The 18,464-nt window shown below is 48.4% G+C and overlaps 1 protein-coding gene across 14 annotated transcripts in view; it reads right to left on the reverse strand.

Annotated features, from left to right (window-relative positions):
* LOC139235126 (ankyrin-1-like) overlaps window positions 1–18,464 on the reverse strand; it is a 303,602-nt gene that overhangs the window by 33,472 nt on the left and 251,666 nt on the right. For 13 of the 14 annotated variants that reach the window (XM_070866335.1, XM_070866331.1, XM_070866326.1 and 10 more), the window contains 2 exons: window positions 9,128–9,659; window positions 7,523–7,934 (listed from right to left, as the gene is read on the reverse strand). In XM_070866335.1, the coding sequence (XP_070722436.1) occupies window positions 7,523–7,934; window positions 9,128–9,659 (944 nt within the window). The other variant, XM_070866336.1, reaches the window with a different exon arrangement.

Consider the following 18,464-nt stretch of genomic DNA (forward strand, 5'->3'; position numbering starts at 1 on the left):
TCTGAAAAGGACCCGTTTATCCCGACTCTCTGCTTCCTGTCTGCCAACCAGTTCTCTATCCACGTCAGTACATTACCCCCAATACCATGTGCTTTAATTGTGCACACCAATCTCTTGTGTGGGACCTTGTCAGAAGCCTTTTGAAAGTCCAAATACACCACATCCACTGGTTTCTCCCTTGTCCACTCTACCAGTTACATCCTCAAAAAATTCTCGAAGATTTGTCAAGCAGGATTTCCCCTTCATAAATCCATGCTGACTTGGACCGATCCTGTCACTGCTTTCCAAATACGCTGCTATTTCATCTTTAATAATTGATTCCAACATTTTCCCCACTACTGATGTCAGGCTAACTGGTCTATAATTCCCTGTTTTCTCTCTCCCTCCTTTCTTAAAAAGTGGTGTTACATTAGCTACCCTCCAGTCCATGGGAACTGATCCAGAGTCGATAGACTGTTGGAAAATGATCACCAATGCATCCACTATTTCTAGGGCTACTTCCTTAAGTACTCTGGGATGCAGACTATCAGGCTCCGGAGACTTATCGGCCTTCAGTCCCATCAATTTCCCTAACACCATTTCACTAGTTCCTCGTATTTCCGGAAGGTTATTTGTGTCTTCCTTCGTGAAGACAGAACCAAAGTACTTGTCCGCCATTTCTTTGTTCCCCATTATAAATTCACCTGAATCCGACTGTAAGGGACCTACATTTGTTTTCACTAATCTTCTTTTTTTTTCCACATATCGATAGAAGCTTTTGCAGTCAGTTTTTATGTTCCTAGCAAGCTTCCTCTCATACTCTGTTTTCCCCCTCCTAATTAAACCCTTTGTCCTCCTCTGCTGTATTACAAAATGCTCCCAGTCCTCAGGTTTGCTGCTTTTTCTGGCCAATTTATATGCCTCTTCCTTGGATTTAACACTATCCTTAATTTCCCTTGTTAGCCACGGTTGAGCCACCTTCCCCGTTTTATTTTTACTCCAGTCAGGGATGTACAATTGTTGAAGTTCATCCATGTTATCTTTAAATGTTTGCCATTGCCTATCCACCGTCAACCCTTTAAGTATCACTCGCCAGTGTACTCTAGCCAATTCACATCACATACCATCAAAGTTATCTTTCCTTAAGTTCAGGACCCTAGTCTCTGAATTAACTGTGTCACTTTCCATCTTAATAAAGAATTCTACCATATTATGGTCACTCTTCCCCAGGGGGTCTCGCACAACAAGATTGTTAATTAGTTCCCTCTCATTACACATCACCCAGTCTAGGATGGCCAGCCCTCTAGTTGGTCCCTCGACATATTGGTCTAGAAAACCATCCCTAATACACTCCAGGAAATCCTCCTCCACCGCACTGCTACCAGCATCCGATCCTGCGGAGGGATTCTGGCTCAGCGGACTCAAGTTCTCACATTGTACCACGCACCACGATTGAAGTGACTTTAGTGAAAGCCACAACCCGGTGAGGTCGGGCTTGGCATTCTGTCGGGGTAGGTGTGCCGCGGCATTCAGGATGGTTGCTCAGGTCCGATCAGCCCTGAAGGAGTTTGCAATGGTTCCACATCCCAGTGCTGTGTCCGTGTCAGGCCACTGTTGTCCGCTGACTACGCACACCAGCAGTGCAATGTGGAAATCTGGGCAAGCACTTCCCATTGGACGCTGAATTGTGGGACAGCGTGTGCCTGAATTTTCACTGGGCATTGCGCCCAGTGCTCTGGTGGTAATGCGAACAAGACAGTTCAATCACCCAGTTGAGCAACTCCACCACGAGACTGAAACACTGCCTTAAACACGCTAAATGTTGTTCGCTCTTTAGAATTTTTAGTTCATTTTAAACAATCATGAACACATTATGATATTCAACCTACACCAAAATGGTGACTGTAATGTACGGACCTGTGAGGGTCACAGGTGTGTAGAGCTGTTGGCCGCCCCTGGGCATGGCCAAGGTGGCCATTAACCAGTCCAGGCGTTTCCCACATTACAAACAACGACTGCACTTCAAAAGTAATTCATTGTTTATAAAGCGCTTAGGGACGTCCTGAAGACAAGAAAGTTGCGATATAAATTCAAATTCTTTCTTCTTTCTTACAGAGGGAAGGAACTGAAAGAATCACCCAGGTAACCGGTACTGTGCTTAAGGCAGCACCATTAGTCTGACATCTGTCGTCAGCTGTAGCTCAGTGGGTCGTAAACCCGCCTCTGTGCCAGAAGGTCGTGGGTTCAAGTCCCACTCCAGTGCAGCGCTGAGGGAATGCTGCACTGTTGGAGGTGCCGTCTTTCGGATGAGACGTTAAACCGAGGTGGACGTAAAAGATCCCATGGCACTATTTTGAAGAAGAGCAGGGGAGTTATCCCCCTCGGTATATCTGGACATTATCACATTGCTGTTTGTGGGAGCTTGCTGTGTGTATTTCCTACATTACAACAGTGACTACACTTCAAAAGGACTTCACTGTAAAGCACTTTGAGAAAGGTGCTTGATAAATCCAAGTCTTTCATTCTTTGCATATTATAACACACAAGGCACGTGGACTTTGTTATTTCCCAGTCATCAACTGGGGAGTATCGCAATCAGTAACCTTCCCACACGGGTCGTGTCATGGAGAGTGGTGCGGTCTGCAGTGTCCATCACTAGCGGCAGATGTCCCTCCCAAAACACCGAACAATGCCGTACAACTAATACAGACGGCTCATTTCAACGTCCTCCCAAATGGCACTCCCCAAGAACGGACTGACCCAGAGCCGCTACCTGCAATGATGGCCAACCAACAGTTAGATATTCTGAGAACCCAGCAGCTCAGGTGAACCAAATCGTCGTCATCACTTAATTGTCAGAGTGAAAGAAAGACTTGCATTTATATAGCAACCACCAGACGTCACAAAGCATTTTACAGTCAATGAAGTACTTTTGGAGAGTAGTCACTGTTGTAATGTGGGAAACGCGGCAGCCAACTTATGCACAGCAAGCTCCCACAAACAGCAATGTGATAATGACCAGATAATTTGTTTTTTTGATTGAGGGTTAACTATTGGCCTGGATACTGGGGATAACTCCTCTGCTCTTCTTCGAAATAGTGCCGTGGGATCTTTTACGTCCACCTGAGAGGGCAGACGGGGCCTCGAAAGACGACACTTCCGACAGTTCAGTGCTCCCTCAGCACTGCATGGGAATGTCAGCCTGGATTTTTTATGTGCTGATGTCCCTGGAGTGGGACTGGAACCCACGACCTTGTGACTCAGAGGCGAGTGAGTGCTACCCTCTGAGTCACATGGCTGGCCCACAGGAATCACCACGCAGTGTGTGGCCGAATCAAGATCGTCAGATACACCGGTGAGAGTCATCGCGCACACTGCTTCATACAGCCCAGCACCACTTGCCTGTTGCCCGAGACCGGGTTGTCTGATTGTCTCCTCTCGCGGTGCGGCTGTGTTTTGCCGGCATTGTCAACCCGTCGTGCCGGTGGTGCTTTGATCTTAAACCTTAAGAACTATCCCGGTCTCGTTCTGCCCAGTGAGATGACATGGATGTAGCCTGGGCTTCCTGCCAGAATGTTTATCGGGGAGGGTGGAGGAGGTGAGAGACGGCCAGCACGTTAGCGAGCGGCTATATTTGGAAACACCGTCTGTGCACATTACAGCGGGGCGGATTGGATTGGCTGGAACTCAGCTCACGTTTCTGCCTGTCACTTTGCCCTTCATGCAGAGGTGCAAGGAGGCCATCTCCTGATTTGGCCTGGTTCACAGGCCCTGGCTCTCACTCAATCTATTAATGTCCCAGACTGGCTGACATGAGCTTACAGTAAAAAAATAAAACAGGTCCCCACTCATCGGCAACCTCTGCTCTACTTTGAAATATCTTTTTTACTGTAACTGTGCATTAGCAGAAATATATGCTGCCATGTTCTAAACACGTCACCCTGGCCATTGCATCCTGACCCAGCCTCAGCACCTTGCTCTTAGTCTCTTCTCTTAACTCCAGTCAAACTCAAGTGTCAGGCCAGGCTCAATGTTGGTCCTTGGACATTCTGTTAGTGTCAAGATTGGCTTCACAGAAACTCACATCGGCGACGTGAATTTGACCCCTGACCTTTCAACTAATGTACATAAGGCATGGAACGGCAGAGAAATAACTTTCGCATATTCCCCATGGCCCGAATCCAAGGGGAATTGTTATCGCCAGTAAACGGTCAATGAGGGGAGCACGATTCGCTCCAGTTATTGAAGTGGGTGCCATGGTCTTGAATGTTTGGATGGATAATGCCAGCTCACAAGGCTGAGAAACCTCTCCAGGGTTGTAACAAAGCTCCTTTCAGAACATTGGCCACCATGAGAAAGAATTTAAAATTGCGCCCACAGCTGTAACTGGTGTTATGAGTATAACTGGTTGCGGGAAGATATGTAATAATATTCCGTTGCGCATTACTTCCCAGTCAGGAGAAACCGGGCTTCCACTTGTTTTTCCTTCCCTCCCCACATTTCTCTTCCCTCCTTTCCTGAAGGCACTGATTCCTGTTACGTTTTGGCGCTGCAGGTTCCCCTGGTGATTTGCCCAAGTGCAAGGAATGATGAAGAGCGCCTCAACTGGAAACAACGAGCCAATCCCGACCATGCCCTTACTGGACATCCACACGCGTGTCCTTCAAGGAGGGATTGATAGAGAATATTCAGGAGCGAGAACCCTGGATGATTTCCCCCTTCCTTATCCCTGGGCTAATTCTAACCCCCCCCACCCCCCTCAACTCCTGTTCTAGCTGAGATTGGCTAAGGCAGCAATGACTGGGAACTGAACACTGGGATCGCCCTGTCCTTCGGATTAATGTTACATAAGAAATAGGAGCAGGAGTCGGCCATTTGGCCCCTCGAGCCTGCTCCGCCATTCAATAAGATCATGGCTGATCATGGACTCAACTCCACTTCCCATAACCCTTCACTCCCTCATCGCTCAAAAATCTGTCTATTTCTGTCTTAAATATATTCAATGACCCAGCCTCCACAGCTCTCTGGGACAGAGAATTCCACAGATTTACAACCCTCAGAGAATACATTTCTCCTCATTTCAGTTTTAAATGGGCGGGCCCTTATTCTGAGACTATGTCCCCTAGTTTTAGTTTCCCCGATGAGTGGAAACATCCTCTCAGCATCCACCTTGTCGAGCCCCCTCATGATGCACTAGGTTGCACTCGGGGGTCTCTTTACCCACAAGCACTAGGGGTCAGAGTGCAAAACTGCCTCTTCCCTTAAGGCCTGTTAACACTGGAACACTGTGGAGCGCAATAACCACGAGAAAATCTTCCTCCCGCCGGGCGGTGCCAAAACCTGTTTTATTGAGACGGTGCAGTGAGGCTGTGGCCTTTTGCAATGGCGGCACGGTGCCCATTAAAGGGGAGGGCGCACTGCCGCTGCCGCCATGTTATTTTTTGTTGGCCGACTGCCATGTCGGACCGACAATTATATCCCCCGGGTTTCGGCCGAACCGCCAAGGGGCAACCTGGCACCTCCTCTTGTGATGATGACTGACAGCGGTGGAAATTACACCCTTCCTCCAACTTCCACCTCTCTCGCGTGCTCACTGGCGGGCACCCGCCCCCGGTCCGCCTGAAAAAAACGCCAAAGAGCGGAATTTCGCTCAAGAGGCCACCTCATCCACCGCGGCGGTAAAAACACCAGAAACGGAGTGTGTGCACCCCGCTTCTAGCGGTGGGCAATTTCAGCCCCCATTACTCTAACCCGCATTAAAATATTTAGAATTGATCACTTTAAGAGCAGAGTGGCAGGATTGGGGTGTGATTCCAGCCGCTCAAAGTTCTCGTCAAATCTCAGAATTGCCTTCAGCGAAACAGTAAGCCCCAAGGCTACGTCATGCCACCTGTTTTTCCGTCCTACCATTTCCGGTTCAATAGTAACACAGGCAAAAATTCATCACCAGCTCATCACCCGCATTGTTGGATGGAAAATGATGTCTGGCACGAGAAGGGCATTGAGTACTGTGGATGCTCAGGGCTTTGGCATCCTCTGAGGATCTTTCCTCACACATCTTCATTGGAAAAGTGCGCGATACACTTGGGGGGAGAAATTTGGCTTGTGCCCTTGTTGCGGCATTAATCCAGGCAGAGCGGTACTTTTAGTGCCTTGAAAAAGTTTGTGCCTCCAGTCAAGAAATTCGTCAGAATCGGTCGAATAGCTGACAGGGACAATAAATCAGTCGGTACATTTTGCGGGCCCATTGCGCATACACGGAACCCGAATCAGATCCCGGGAAAAGCCGAGTCTTAAAGACGCGGCACAGTGATGCACTCAGTAAATTTTTCAAACTCACTTGTTTCCCCCCGCACCGTTCTGTCTGTCTGCCGCTGCAAACTGAGAGGCTCCCGCACCGTGCTGTGTGTAAACGTTGCACTGACTGCGACCTCCCAGGGAAGCGTTTCCTCATCCCTTTAAGTAGCCGCCAGTTAACGACTCTGCCAGCCCGGACCGGCTGTTTTTCCCAGATGTTGTTATTGGCGGGTGCTCAATGAGGCGCTCACACCGAATTTACCGACCGGGGCGCGAGCGTGGGCATTGCACCCGGAGCGATCGTCAGGATTGGAGCGATCGTCAGCGGCCGGACACGACTGGTTTGTGTTCCCGGTGAGCCTGGAATGGATTATCCGTCGGGACGCTAAAAGTTGCGTGCCCGGTCGCTAAGCTCTGATGCACGCATTAACGCCCCCTCTGGCCGCTAACTGAGGCATTAGACAGCCGTAAGTCCAGCCCTGCTGGTTGGGTGGTTGAGGGAGAAGCATCTAACTTAAACCCAAGCGCTTTATCATGTTGGCAATGCACAACATCCCCAGGGCTGGATTCTCGGCCCCTCTGCGCTCTGTTTCTCGCCCCGGAGTGGCGGCAATGGCGGGGGTGAGGTGTTCTGGGCGGGCGATCCTCGGGTCCGGTTTAACGGCGGCGCGGAGCAGCACCGTGGGGAAGAGCTGCGCCCGGTGTGTAACGCCCCTGGTCGCGACACCGGCGCGAGTTTTGTCTCCCGCCCGACCCGTCCGCCCCGCAGCGCGCCCCGCAGTGACCGCCCGGGAAATCAGGGCGGTCCCACCATCCCGACAGCGGGGAGGTGGGTAATGGGCTCCTGAGGTAAGGGCGATGGTTCTTCTTTCAAATTTCTAAGCAATTTGTGTTGCGGTGGCGTGGGCAATGATTTTTTTTTAGGTTCCCTCCCCACCACCCCCCTCCCAACGTCTCTGGGAGCGCTCCCGGCCCGACTCTTTAGCTCCCACCATAACGCCCCGAGAGAGGGGTACAACGCCCTCCCTTAGCGCTGCGCCCCCTGACTCAGGGCCCAGCTGACCAATGTTACTGACTGAGCCGCAAACTGTTCCCGGGCGCTAACTTTCCCGCCCCGCCGCCATTACCGCCCCGAAATCAGCAAAGCCACAAATCTGGTTTGAGTGACCACGGAGCTTCTGTATTTTCCCCCAGCCTACATTGCTAAGGCATGTGCAATGGTCAAAGACAAGGAAATGCCTCTCACCTCCTCACTGGAATCCATGACTTCCTCTTCCACCGTGATCCAGCTGCTTCGCGGATCGTTGCCACGCTGAAATACCGTGCCCCTCGAGGATAGACAAAGCGGATTCTCCATATCTTTCAGATCAAAGTAGCGCAGCGACTGTTGCTGCACTCGGTCTTCCACCGGCTGCACCAGCTTCTCCTCAGTCACCCTCAGCCGGCTTGACTCCAGCCTGGCAATGCTCGGCAAAACCTCTGCCGGCCGCTGCTCAAGTACCTCCGCCCAAGCCTCCTTCTGTGAGGTGATGAAGCCAGGTTTCCAGGACTCAGCTATCGAGGTCACAACGGAGGTCCCTTCAAACTCAGGGACCCTCCCTCTCTCCTCATGGACTGTTTGGTATTGCACAATGGAGCTATAAGGTGGAGCCTGAGACCTTGGAATAAAAATAAATTGGCACAAAATTAGCTCTTTTCTGGAGAAGAGAAGAATGTCATAAGGTACATGGATGGGTCAGGATTAAATTTAAATCAGTGCTGGCAGGGGATTAAGGGAGACGTTTCACAATGAGAAACTAGGCGATACATTTCGCTGGAGCTTTGTCCCTTCATGCCCAGGAGATAAAGGTCTTCCACTGGTCAACCCAGTTACTGCCTCTTTCCGTGCATACCATTTTAATACAGCTTCCAGCAATGCACAGTCTGCATAGGATGAGGCTAATTTCAATAATCAAATATATTTCTTTTGAATAACAGAATACTGTCTGGGTTCTGATCTCCAGGGACAAGTGAAGAGACAGATAAATGTGAAGAGAAGCTTCATCTAACCAAAGATTAGGAAGACAAAGTGGGCTAATATGGGGAGCGGATTATGAGGGTTATGGGGAGCAGGCAGGGAAATGGAGTTGAGGCCAAGATCAGATCAGCCATGATCGTATTAAATGTTGGAGAAGGCTCGAGGGGCCGAATGGCCGACTCCTGCTCCTATTTCTTATGCATTTATGTTCTGATGATACTCTTCTGCCGAGGCCAGGAGGTGGAATCTGAGGCGGAATTAAATGCAATTCTGCTGCCTTTCAGAGATGCTGAGCAGTGTGGATGGAGGCCTGGTATCAGATCACTCACACTCACTCTCACTCTCCCTGTCGGTCAGGGAACGGTACACGCTGTGGGGAACACTGAGGTGTGGGGAGAAACTCTGAAATAAAACTCCTAAAAAGGCAACAAGGTGTAAATACTATGGGTTTAACTGGCTGATTGCTATTGGAACCAATCACAACCTGCCCCAGCCACCATATCGCAACCCCAGGGAGCCCGCCAGAAGCTATCTCAGGCCCCTGCCGTGGGTGTGGCTCTTGGTGGTGGTCACACTGCCTCTCACTGGGACGTATTGTCAGTATCCGGTTACTGATGCAAGTGGCATGTCCTAGCAAGGTCTATAGGGATGCAAAAACAACATCACCGATGTGAAAGTGAAATGGAGCTCAACAGGATGGATTTACAAGCAAGTTTGCATCTTATTTTGTCACAATACTTTCTTTGCATAATGCTGCAGAGTGGCATTTCCCTTATATGCATTACTGGAACTTGCCTTGCACATTTCAAGATCCCAAATAAGGTTCCCATTTACCTGTCTACATTCTGGTCTGGCCATTTGGAGTCTATGGTCTCTCTTCTCAAGGTTGGTGATCCTGTCCATCTATCATGTGCCTTTGGTTGCCCTGTAATTACAGAAATGCCATTCTCTGTATTCAGTTCCTCTGCCGGCCTGGCCGGACTCTCTCCTTCTGTCATCTCTGCTTTGCTCTCTGACCTCTGACCTCCTTCATTGTCGAGTGCATCTACCAGCCCATTGAAGGCGTCTGAATCCACTGTGTCCTCCTCAGTGAGGTTTAAGGAACTCAATCCTTCAGCAGGAAATGATTCATCGGCTTTGCTATAGTCCAGTGAGGAGTCTTCGGCCACCACTAGTGGTGGCATGCCACCCGATGACCAAACATTAACCTCCGATATCTCCACCAGGGAATCGTTGTCAGGGCGTGCAAGGGGAATGACATCCAGGCTTGTGACATCGTTCCAGAACTGGTCAGCTTGAAGCGGAGAGAGCATCGTGTAGTGAAGCGAAGCGGGTGAAAGCATCTCATCCTGCACTGAGCTGAAACCTACACAAGCAGACAGAGCAGATCTGCAGAAGCCATACCTGCAATAATGGATTATACTGGGGGAGGAGGGGCAGGGGAGATGGACCACCGGGGACCCTCTGTAAAACGAGGGCTTTGTCCAACCAATATCGATGGGTTTCCTGGGCAGCTGTGCAATAGTGCTGACGCTGCAGGGCACGGGACTATCTTTGGGCAATAACTTGGCCATTCAAGTTTTTCATGCTTTGAGTTCAAGCTTTAAAACAAAAACACCAAATGCAAAATATACAAAGGCGGGGCGGTGGGGGGGATTGTGCAATGCAGAGGGTTATAATACAATCAGGGAAAACGCTCGATTATGGGAACAAGTGAAACATCCAAAAGTGCAGGAGAGCCTCGGCACTGCATCGGAGTGCCAGCCGAGATAATGCGTTCAACGCAGTCTGACCCGGAGATGTGAGTATTACCAACTGAGTCAAGCTGAACACCCTCTCACCACTTCATGGTGCAGTGTGTAACAACACCAATTCTGATAAGATGTTTAATGGGAGTCAAGAATGATGGAAATGAGTTTTCAGATCGGATATGAATGAACAGGGGCAGGGCAGGATGATTGGAATCAATTGCAATGGGATTAAAGGGGCAGCAGAAAGGTGAAATTAATACATTTGTCAGGAGACAATTATACAAATAAGAATGTATTGGCTGATTTGATATCATTAGCACAAAGATAATTGATGTAGGGCATTTAAAGTCATTATCGTGTTTCTGGACTTTGGGTCATCATCCTATGAACACGGTAACTAATGAGCTGAGTTATCTGTACAAATGTTAATGGCACGGCATGTTCAATGGAGATAAACTGCACTTTAAGGGACGTCAAGTGGAAATGCGGTATGAGACCCTGGGCACGGACTCTGAGTTCGTGGAGATGCCCATGCAGGAAGTCCTCTCTTGGTTGGCACCATAAGCCAGCCAAATGGGATGTACTTTCAAGCTTCTCGCCGACCCTTCCCTGACCCTTCACTCTTCTGCCTCTTCGAACTCTGTCCATTTAGTCACTGAGGTCACTCTACCCATTGAATGTTTCATCTGCCTCATTCTTCCCCTTCCGTCACTACATCCTGCTCCAATCATGTTCCCTGCCACAACTGGTATCTTAATCAACCTGAAACACCCTGAGCTAGTTTCATCGCTGCTCGGAACCTCTGCAAGTCCACTACGAGTCGGGAAAAACAACTTTATTGAAAAGAACTGATTTTCTTTCTGCAAAGCTCACAGCCAAGCCTTATGGTCCTGAGTCAAAGTTGTCCCTCCCAATTTCTATAAATCTTTCTATACTTTCCTTTTCCAACCAGCCTGGTACAGTTGCCAGCTCTCTGGCTTTTTGAGCTCATTTTTAAACCCCAACTCTAACCTCGACGATCCCAGTAACTAATCCATTCTGTTCGGTCGTTATAACTAACACCAAGTTTTATCCACATCAAGCCTATTGGATTTTCTGGACTTCATTAAAACCTCTGGTCCTGATGGTATTCACCCCACTGTCTTCGAGTCATGTGCCTTTGAATTTACCCCGCCCTCCTGTCCATTAAATCTCTCTTATCCCCAAATCTTCCTCCAAAACTATGTGGCATGGCTAGCTTCTCATATACCTACCGGTGTGGAGGAACAAAGTGACCTGGGAGTGCAGGTCCACAGATCCCTGAAGGTAGCAGGCCATAGCTATGGTCGTTAAAAAGGCATAAGGAATACTTGCCTTTATTAGCCGAGGCATGGAATACAAGAGCAGCTGGGTTATGCTTGAACTGTATAAAACACTGGTTAGGCCACAGCTGGAGTACTGTGTGCAGTTCTGGTCACCACATTACAGGAAAAATGTGATTGCACTGGAGAGGGTGCAGAGGAGATTTACGAGGATGTTGCCAGGACTGGAGAATTTTAGCTATGAGGAAAGATTGGATAGGCTGGGGTTGTTTTCTTTCGAACAGAGGAGGCTGAGGGGGGACCTTATTAAGGTGTATAAAATTATGAGGGGCCTAGATAGAGTGGATAGGAAGGACCTATTTCCCTTAACAGAGGTGTCAACAATCAGGGGGCATAGATTTTAAATAATTGGTAGGAGGTTTAGAGGGGATTTGAGAGGACATTTTTTCACCCAGAGGGTGGTGAGGGTCTGGAACTCACGGCCTGAAAGGGTGGTAGAGGCAGAAACCCTCACCACATTTAAAAAGTACTTGGATGTACACTTGAAGTGCCGTAACATACTGGGCTACGGACCAAGAGCTGGAAAGTGGGATTAGGCTGGGTAGCTCTTGGTCGGCCGGCGCGGACACGATGGGCCGAATGGCCTCTTTCCGTGCTGTAACTTTCTGATTCTACCGCTGGGTTGAAGGCGGCCTGTGGCACCACTTCATTAGCAGTTCTTTGAGGTACTCAAAGGTGGCTAGCACAGATTATTATTGACTGAAGAGGATCACACACAGTGAGCAGTTTCTGGTGAGAGTCAGGCAGTTTTGGAATGCATGCGGCCTCTATTTTTCCTGTGGTTACAAATCTGTCAAATCGGTGCTGTTGGTGAGACTGAACTCAAAGTCCGACCATTACTGGAGCCCAAAGATAGCCAATTGTGTAAGGAACGATTATTCGCTGCCCAATTAACCAATTGTTCCTGCAAGTCAGAAGCACATCGAGAACTTGTTCAAATGAGTGTGACCCTGAGAAATAATGGGTTCGTTTTTTTAAGTGTTCTCACCGCCGTAAGAATGAGCTTGCCAGGTGATGAAGGCTTTTGGAATAGGATCATTCATTCTGCTGGAGTTTTGATCAAACATGTAAAAATATGTGAACCACTAAACAAAATGAGGAGGGGCATTAAAGTTTGATGATGGAAAGAATTCTGTATTCAGGCCACAATGATTGAAATGCATCTTGTGATCCCAGAAAAAAAAATCCACGCGAATTGAAGCAGTAAATTAAATAAGGGATTTTTTTTTTCCAGACTCCAGCAAAATTGTATGGATCCAATTTTCCAGTTACGGAAACAATAACTTCCTGAAGGGATGTGGTCCATCGTCCCCATGCAGTGGGAGTTAACAGCTCGCAAAGCTGGTACAGAATCATTCCAGTCTGTTATAAAACAAAACACAAAGCAAACATGTCAGACAGGTTCAATTATAACACAAGGTGCCCTGGTTTCTTCACCCGATTACCTTACCATGCACTCCGCTCAGCCCGCTGTGAACTCCGCTGCTTTGAAACCGCTGGGAGTGTTGTTCGCACTCCGGAACTACGTGTGTTGCCAGGAAGAAACCCTGAAAGAATTTCGAGACCTGTGTGCAGGTCGATCTAGCTGACCTCACTGTGAACCTTAAAATTGCTGTTAATTAAAATGTTGGTCCAGAAATCGCGGACTCCCCAGGTTCGTACGGAGTTTCGACGGACCCGGGAAGGCATCGGAAAACCCTGTTTTTGCCGCGCAATGCGCATGCGCTAAAAACCGGCCCTTCCAATCTGTCAAGTTTCTGGCCTGACAGATCTCCTGCATATCGGGAGCGAGGACACTTGCATGGCAGAGATCGTGCTCAGCGAATGCCCTTAAAACTTTTGCGCCTGGTAAAAGCAGGCACATAGCTTACTGTTACCAGCATAAGAGTTTAAAAACATATCAAAAACATATTAAAATAAAATAAAAAAATACGTATTTATGTTAAAAACCCTGCCCACACAGGTCGTTTTATTTTAAACCATAATTAAAACTTTTTTAAAAAATCGGCAAATATATATTTTTTTCAAAAACATTTCTATCAACTTTAATTTCTAGTGTATTTATGTGAGGTGTTTTTTTAATGTTTTATGTAGTGTTTGGTTGTGTTTCTCATTCATAGTAATAGGAGCTGCGGACTTACGAAACTACTATTACAGTGAATGAGAATATACTTTACCTGATTGGCTGCCCAGAGCCATGTGACTACAGCTCCAGGCCTGCGCACGTCCTGACGTGCATGTGTCGTGATGCGCAGTCAGGTGAGGCCTCTGGACTAGGATCTCGTGTGGGTGCAGCAGCTTCAGGTAGGTGCGCATCTTTTTCCTAAAATCCATTCGAATGCCCGCGGGAAGGAAAAACCAGGATTTCTGAGCCGTTGTGTTGGTGTGTGCAGACGTGTCCGCTCCGTGGGTTATCACATCCTACGTTTCTATGCACAGTGCAGGAGGAGGCGGATTGTACGGGTCAATACTCTGGGGAAGAATGACCTGCAATGATATCTTTTTGTTCCAATTGTGATCGAGGAGTTCTGAGGACAGCCTTGTGCTGTGGAGTTGAATTTGCCGATAAATGGATAGTCAGAGGCCAAACTCTCTACACTGAATATCTTTGCCAACCCAATATTGAAGATGGGAGGTGGAACATGTACAAGGAACTATAGACCAGTCAGCTTAACATCGGTAGTAGGAAAGATAATGGAATCTCTACTGAAGGAGAAAATAGAAAAACATCTCGGGCGAAAAATTCATCACCGTAGCAGCCGATTTTCCGCTGCTACTGGTGCCATTTTGTTCTGAAAATGGCGTCCGTGCCGTGTACGGGCCTCCGGACGGCATCTTGGTGAGGGCGTTAACATCGGCACTGGGAGCGCGCGCCGGACGTATGTAGAGTAGGCAGGTTGTGACGTCAGTTAGCGGGCAATGCTGATTCGACGCTAGTGTTGCCATTTCTGCCCTCAATGCTGGAGCTAACGCCCTGTGTCAACCTCGCATAGCTGAAGATGCGTTTGGCAGCAGCAAGGACCCCCCTCTCCCCCACCAGCGATATTTAAAGGGATCAGCAACCACTCTCAGGCTGATTAAAGTTACTGGCTCTGCGTAAGTTTGTAGACGTGTTTGGAACTGTCGGAGGTGCCATCTTTCGGATGAGATGTTAAACCGAGGCCCTGTCTGCTCTCTCAAGTGGGCGTAAAAGATCTCTAGTTCGAAGTTATCCCCGGTGTCCTGGCCAATATTTATCCCTCAATCAACATCACTAAAACAGTTTATCTGGTCATTATCACATTGGTGTTTTGTGGGAGCTTGCTGTGCACAAAATTGGCTGGTGCGTTTCTCATATTACAACAGTGACTACATTCCAAAAGTACTTTATTGGCTGTAAAGCGCTTTGAGATGTCCAGTAGTCGTGAAAGACGCTATATAAATTCAAGTCTTTCTTTATTTCTAGAGTTGTTTAAAGTTGGTGAGACAGGGAGTAGTGCTGCTCGTGGAGAAAGCCTTGCTTCTGACTGCAAGGTTTCCGGTCAGGCCAGCTGCTCCCAGTCACGGGTGCTCTGGATGTTATCGCCTTTGGCCTGCAGCATGGCAGGGAGATGGAGCAGAGGCAGCGAAGAAGAGGGCAAGCTGCTCGCAGAGGAGGATGAGGAGGGGGAGAAGAGCTCCCTGCAGGAGGCCTTACCCACCGAGGGTCCTCCGAGAGCAATTCTCTTACCCCAACCTGGGCCGGGAGCAGTGTGTGAGGTGTCTGCCTTTTACGAAGGAGGTGTTCACAGAACTCTGCCACCTCTTGCAACCAGACCTGCAGCCTCACACCAGGGCAAGGACAGCCCTGCCAGCGGCTGTGAAGGTGACTGTGGCCATGGATTTTCTCACATCGGGATCCTGCTGACCGGAGCAGGCGACATCTGTAACATCTCCCAGTTCGGTGTCCACTACTGCATTAGAAACATGAAGGCGCTCTTTATGCCAGGAGAGGGGACTTTATTGTCTTCTTGCAGGTACAGCAAGTAATCAGGAAGGCAAATGAAATGTTGGCCTTTATTGCAAGGGGGTTCCAGTATAAAAGCAGAGAAGTCCTGCTCCAACTGTACAGGGAACTGGTGAGGCCACACCTGGAGTACTGCGTACAGTTTTGGTCTCCTTATTTAAGGAAGGATATACTTGCATTGGAGGCTGTTCAGAGAAGGTTCACTCGGTTAATTCCTGAGATGAAGGGGTTGTCTTATGAAGAAAGGTTGAGCAGATTGGGCCTATACTCATTGGAGTTTAGAAGAATAAGAGGTGATCTTATTGAAACGTATAAGATTCTGAGGGGGCTGGACAGGGTAGATGCAGAGAGGATGTTTCCCCTCGTGGGGGAATCTAAAACTAGGGGGCATAGTCTCAGAATAAGGGGCCGCCCATTTAAAACGCAGATGAGGAGGAATTTCTTCTCTCAGCGGGTCGTGAATCTGTGGAATTCTTTGCCCCAGAGAGCTATGGAGACTGGGTTATTGAATATATTTAAGGTGGAGATAAACAGATTTTTGAACAATAAGAGAGTCAAGGGTTATGGGGAGCGGGCAAGGAAGTGGGGTTGAGGCCAGGATCAGATCAGCCGATATCTTATTGAATGGTGGAGCAGGCTCGAGGGGCCGAATGGCCGATTCCTGCTCCTATTTCTTATGTTCTTATGCGAAAATCAGGCATAGTGTGCATCTGGCTTTCTCAGGATAGCAGGCTTCCCCATTGCTCACGGGTTTGTAGAGCCGTTGAATTGGGAGTGGCTTAGCCAGTCATGTGATGTTCACAAGACTCAATAAAACCGCAGCCAGTTGGGTTTGAGGGATCCACGATGGGGCAGGTGGTTGTGAGCCTGGTGGATGAACTGGTAATGTGTAGTGTGATTGTTAAATCTTTGTTAATAAACCAACTAGTTCTTAGTAGCAATGTGTTGCTATGAATTCTTAAGCAAAGAACCCATGGAGCAAATCCATTACAAATAGGTTTATTGGCAACCTGAAATCACTGCATAAAGCAATCAATGAGAAAGCAATGGGGGCCATGTTGTTTGTCATTTGAAGATGGCACAGAAATGACGGATGAACCAACTTAATGTCATAGTCGCAATGACAGGATTAGAAAATTATGAATTGTTAAGCAAAGAGCCCATAGAGTAAATATATTACACCCATGGTGCAGGGCGCCATCGACTGCACACACGGCTTTGCGGGCGATTCATCTAAATAAACCGCAAAGGTTACCACTCGCTGAATGTGCAGTTGGTCAGCACATCAGGATAGTGAATGCCTGGTGTCCCGGCAACAGTCTTGATGCTTCTAGTCTTTGGGGAACCAAAACAAACCACAAACTGGCTACTGGGCAACAAGGGCTATCCTCTGACCACCTGGCTCATGGCTCTGCTCCGCACCCCCACCACACGAGGACAGCGTGCGAGCAACGAGGGTCACTCTGCCATGCCCAGAATGTGATAGATCTGACCACTGGTGTCCTTAAACAACGCTTCCGCTGCCTGGACCGCTCTGGAGGAGTCCCGCCGTACTCGTGGTGGTCTGCTGCATGCTCCACAACCTCGCTGTCATGAGGGCACAGCCCCTGTCACCAGGCATAAGGTGACCGGCTGAGGAGGAGGAGGTAGATGAGAAGAAGGAAGTGGAAGAGGCAACTCAGAAAGCCCCTTTCTGCCCAGGCTGTCCGATCGACTCACCCGACTGCAGAACCAGTGAACGCAATCCCAATTCCCCATGCCCCAATAGTCCCACCCCTTCCTTCCCTTTGTTATTGACCATCACACCATCCTCTTGGCCACAATGCTGAAATAAAAGCCCCCACAAAAGAAACATTGCAATCCAGCTTTATACATCAATCCATCCAATATTACAAAGTCATTGATCACCCTTGCACCTTCCCCGAGTGCCTGTCTTCAATGAGACTCCCAAAGCAAGCGCTCTACTCGGAACTCCTTCACGGCAAACGAGCCAAGGGGGGGGGGCAGAGGAAACGTTACAGGGACACCCTCAAGGCCTCCCGGATAAAGTCCAAAATCCCTAGGGGGAGTGTTTGCTAGTGCTGTTGGGGAGGATTTAAACTGATATGGCAGGGGGATGGGAACCAATGCAGGGAGACAGAGGGAAACAAAAAGGAGGCAAAAGCAAAAGACAGAAAGGAGATGAGGAAAAGTGGAGGGCAGAGAAACCCAAGGCAAAGAACAAAAAGGGCCACTGTACAGCAAAATTCTAAAAGGACAAAGGGTGTTAAAAGAACAAGCCTGAAGGCTTTGTGTCTTAATGCAAGGAGTATCCGCAATAAAGTGGATGAATTAACTGTGCAAATAGATGTTAACAAATATGATGTGATTGGGATTACGGAGATGTGGCTCCAGGATGAGCAGGGCTGGGAACTCAACATCCAGGGGTATTCAACATTCAGGAAAGATAGAATAAAAGGAAAAGGAGGTGGGGTAGCATTGCTGGTTAAGGAGCAAATTAAGGCAACAGTTCGGAAGGACATTAGCTTGGATGATGTGGAATCTATATGGGTAGAGCTGCAGAATACCAAAGGACAAAAAACGTTAGTGGGAGTTGTGTACAGACCTCCAAACAGTAGTAATGATGTTGGGGAGGGCATCAAACATGAAATTAGGGGTGCGTGCAATAAAGGTGCAGCAGTTATAATGGGTGACTTTAATATGCACATAGATTGAGTTAACCAAACTGGAAGCAATACGGTAGAGGAGGATTTCCTGGAGTGCATAAGGGATGGTTTTCTAGACCAATATGTCGAGGAACCAATTAGGGGGGAGGCCATCTTAGACTGGGTGTTGTGTAATGAGAGAGGATTAATTAGCAATCTCGTTGTGCGAGGCCCCTTGGGGAAGAGTGACCATAATATGGTGGAATTCTGCATTAGGATGGAGAATGAAACAGTTAATTCAGAGACCATGGTCCAGAACTTAAAGAAGGGTAACTTTGAAGGTATGAGGCGTGAATTGGCTAGGATAGATTGGCGAATGATACTGAAGGGGTTGACTGTGGATGGGCAATGGCAGACATTTAGAGACCG

This window comes from Pristiophorus japonicus, chromosome 22 (genome assembly GCF_044704955.1).
Source record: "Pristiophorus japonicus isolate sPriJap1 chromosome 22, sPriJap1.hap1, whole genome shotgun sequence".
NCBI classification, from domain to species: domain Eukaryota; kingdom Metazoa; phylum Chordata; class Chondrichthyes; family Pristiophoridae; genus Pristiophorus; species Pristiophorus japonicus.